This window comes from Aphanomyces astaci, assembly GCF_000520075.1.
Source record: "Aphanomyces astaci strain APO3 unplaced genomic scaffold supercont1.70, whole genome shotgun sequence".
Classification (NCBI taxonomy): domain Eukaryota; phylum Oomycota; class Saprolegniomycetes; order Saprolegniales; family Verrucalvaceae; genus Aphanomyces; species Aphanomyces astaci.
In genome coordinates, this window is record NW_009798333.1 from 194,535 (window position 1) to 197,673 (window position 3,139).

The window sequence follows — 3,139 nt, forward strand, 5'->3', positions numbered from 1 at the left end:
CAAGACGCTGAATCGGTCGGTTGTTTCTCTCTTGAGAGCGATTACTTGAATATTGACTTGATTTGTGGTGCTTGTTTTGAGTTATATAGGAAGCCAAGGCGTTTATGGCTGGACTCAGTCGCTTTCTCAGCGTTTGCGGTCTCGTGTGGCTGAGTTCCTCCACGGAAAATACCCGATCGACCATGGTACACTGGAGCATGGCATGGCGTCATGTCATTCAGTGCCCTGCCGTAGTTATATCACTGTGAATAAAAATACACGTCTGATCCTGATATTTATTATATGCAATACATATATTAATAATATGCCATATAAAAAAATACAAATATAACGCTATAATGGAAAACTTCAAGTAACTTACCATCGTGTACTTCCGGAACGGAGAAATGTCGCATGAGTACTTGACACATGCGAAACCCCAAAACCCAACGGATCTTTGCACAATACTACGTAGTACTTCGTACTTCGTAATACAGTACTGTACATTTCTTTTGCGTTGACTAATCACAGATTTTGTGCTGATTTATCTGAGATCCACAAATTCGACGTACCGTAACTTTTAAAATAAGCTGCCGTATCGTTATTACTAGTCCACGTTGTGTTATACTAGTAATATTCACGACTAAAACTAACGCAATCGCCGATTTTATGTCTGTATGAACTATTGCTAATATGGTGCTAAAGCCCGGAAGTGGGACAGAAGTAAGGAACGCCATTTGTAGTAATGATAGCTTGATTAGTCCACATTTCATAACAGGGTTAGTTAAACAAATACTGTACTTCCTCCGTATGACAAAACAAGTGTTTTAAAATTATATGAAATAAAGTATGCATGGTTATATATAATATACGTCAAGATCGTATTTTTATTCAGAAAACTGCATGCACGACGAAGCATCATACCATCTACTGTAGACCTGTGGTGATGTGATGTCGTACCGGTAGTATTGATCGCCACTGTGGCTTGGAAATACGAACACGACATTGTCCCGGTTACATTTATAATCTGTTGTGCTCGGGGCTGAGCCACCGACACTACTTCCTTCTAAACTTGCGCATTCTGTGTGGCTTCAAATTTTGAACGTTGGTTCATCGTCTCAAGTGCGCTCTCCAGCACATTTGAGCCACAGTGAGCGCAATTGCAGGAGATTCTGAGAGCCTTACATCACCTGCATCTTAGCACGTTCATATACTAGTATGCTGTGTCTTCTACTTCCCTTTGCTGTGTCCTTCTAAGCTTACTAGAAATTCCGCCAGTGTACACTGTATGCTGTACAGTTCTAATGACTGATTATTCGATGTCAAAGGCTCACCAGCTGGTACGTTGACTAATCACACCAAGGCCTTACTTCGAAGTATTTGTCAAGGGAATATAGACAGTATACAAACGCCAAGGTTAACGTGAGAATGTAAGTTCCAGTTCCTCTCCAGAACAATAGCATTTTGTACTGTATGTACAGCCTTGTTTCCTGACATATCAGGCGTTATTTACAAATCTGTATCACTTTCTGGCGTTCTCATACTCTTCCCCAAGTAAGTGTGGGCCATTTGCGCATTTGCACAGTGCCCCTCATATCACAGACAGCCATGATGCCGTCAACTACTTCATACCCCACGCAGTTCACCAACAACCAGTGCCTCTATCGCAACAAAGTGTGCTTGAACGTCCGCGCAGTCAAGAACAACGGCCTGCTGCACAGTTTCTGCGAGTACCATCGGATCAGAGCCAACTCGAACCAGCGCAAACTCGAGAAGAAGAAACGAGAGTGTCCGATCACTCCTCCTGCGGCCACAGCCGAACAAAGTAACAAGCCAACGCGTACCTTTGGCGTCAAGGAGCTGTGGATGAATCCGTACGACGTAGATGACATCGACACGTGCGACGCCGACGTTGTGATTTGGGTGCAGCCCATCCGCCTCGAACTCCCGCAGACATTCGACCACATCATTCATGAACAAGTTTAACCAACATCATAGTAACTATTTACGAACCGAACCCCTGTACTTGTTTCTGTGGTCATGCCGAAAAGTCCACCGCTGGTGACCCCAACGAAGCTACAGTATTGTTTGAACAGGATGCATTCGATGTGGCACTACACTGTAGTAATGGACAAGCACACAAGGCGGCCCCTTCCATCTGCCGACACCCATCAGCCCTTCCCGTTCGTTGGGTACCTGGAAGGTTCAGATTTGTACAACTGTAAAACAGTTCCACTGTTGCTTTTCTCAGAACTGCAACATGAGTGTTTATATGGAATTTTGTAAGCTCGGATCTAACTAGGGGTTAAGAGCATCTCAGTGGTTAGTGATAGCTAACCCAGTGGTACTCAAACATATTTTGAGAATAAAAATATTATGTAACTATACCACTCTGGTCCGTAATGATTGTCATATTGTTTTTGGAGTGGTGCCATTCATCTAAATTTACGACTTGAATTAAACTGATTGGTGCATTAGAAAGGTAATGATCTCCTCTTTGATTGGCTATTTCGAGCTCCTCCGAAAGCACTTTTTTGCAAGGGATACACGACGTTTTAAAGAGAAAATCATCCGGTCAGCGTTCAATACCATTGCTATTTCGTGCACTCGATGCCCAATAGACGTGCTAACCCTACGCGAAGCAACTACACATACTAGCGAGATCCAAAGACTTCTGCTCGCTAGTTGCGCCATGCAGCGTCGACTCACAGTAGGTAACCACACCATCCTGATACATATAGCCATGACGACCCTATGAAAACATATGCTCTCGGTTATAGCACCTGACAGTATAGATCTATTGTTGGTTCATTAGACAGATTTCGGAAGCACTGCCGTAGACTTCCCACGCACGGAAATTTTAATGCACGGGAAATATATGGCAGACCCAACTCATGATTTCGTCAAAACTTATTTGCATTTACCACATCCGCATGAGGAACGATATCCGTATGCTTGCATGTGTGGTGGCGAATCCACACCGCACATAGTTCCCTGTTGTTGCATTGCATAAGCTTACTCATGTGGACCCATTACCACAACTGGCATCACGAAGGGGTCTTGGCACACACCTCATGGGTCCACAACTTTACTATCACTATGATCCCAGTTTTTGCGTGCCACGTTGAGCAAGGGAGTGGCTTTACGACACCTAACGAAA

At 43.8% G+C, this 3,139-nt stretch overlaps 1 protein-coding gene across 1 annotated transcript; it reads left to right on the plus strand.

The window, feature by feature from the left end:
• Window positions 1-1,535: 1,535 nt before the first annotated feature.
• Window positions 1,536-1,965, plus strand: H257_15463 (hypothetical protein; the record flags this gene model as incomplete). Its single annotated transcript, XM_009843580.1, has 1 exon — window positions 1,536-1,965. The coding sequence occupies exon 1, from the start codon at window positions 1,588-1,590 to the stop codon at window positions 1,963-1,965; it is 378 nt and encodes a 125-aa protein (XP_009841882.1). The 5' UTR covers window positions 1,536-1,587.
• Between the last annotated feature and the right edge of the window lie 1,174 nt (window positions 1,966-3,139).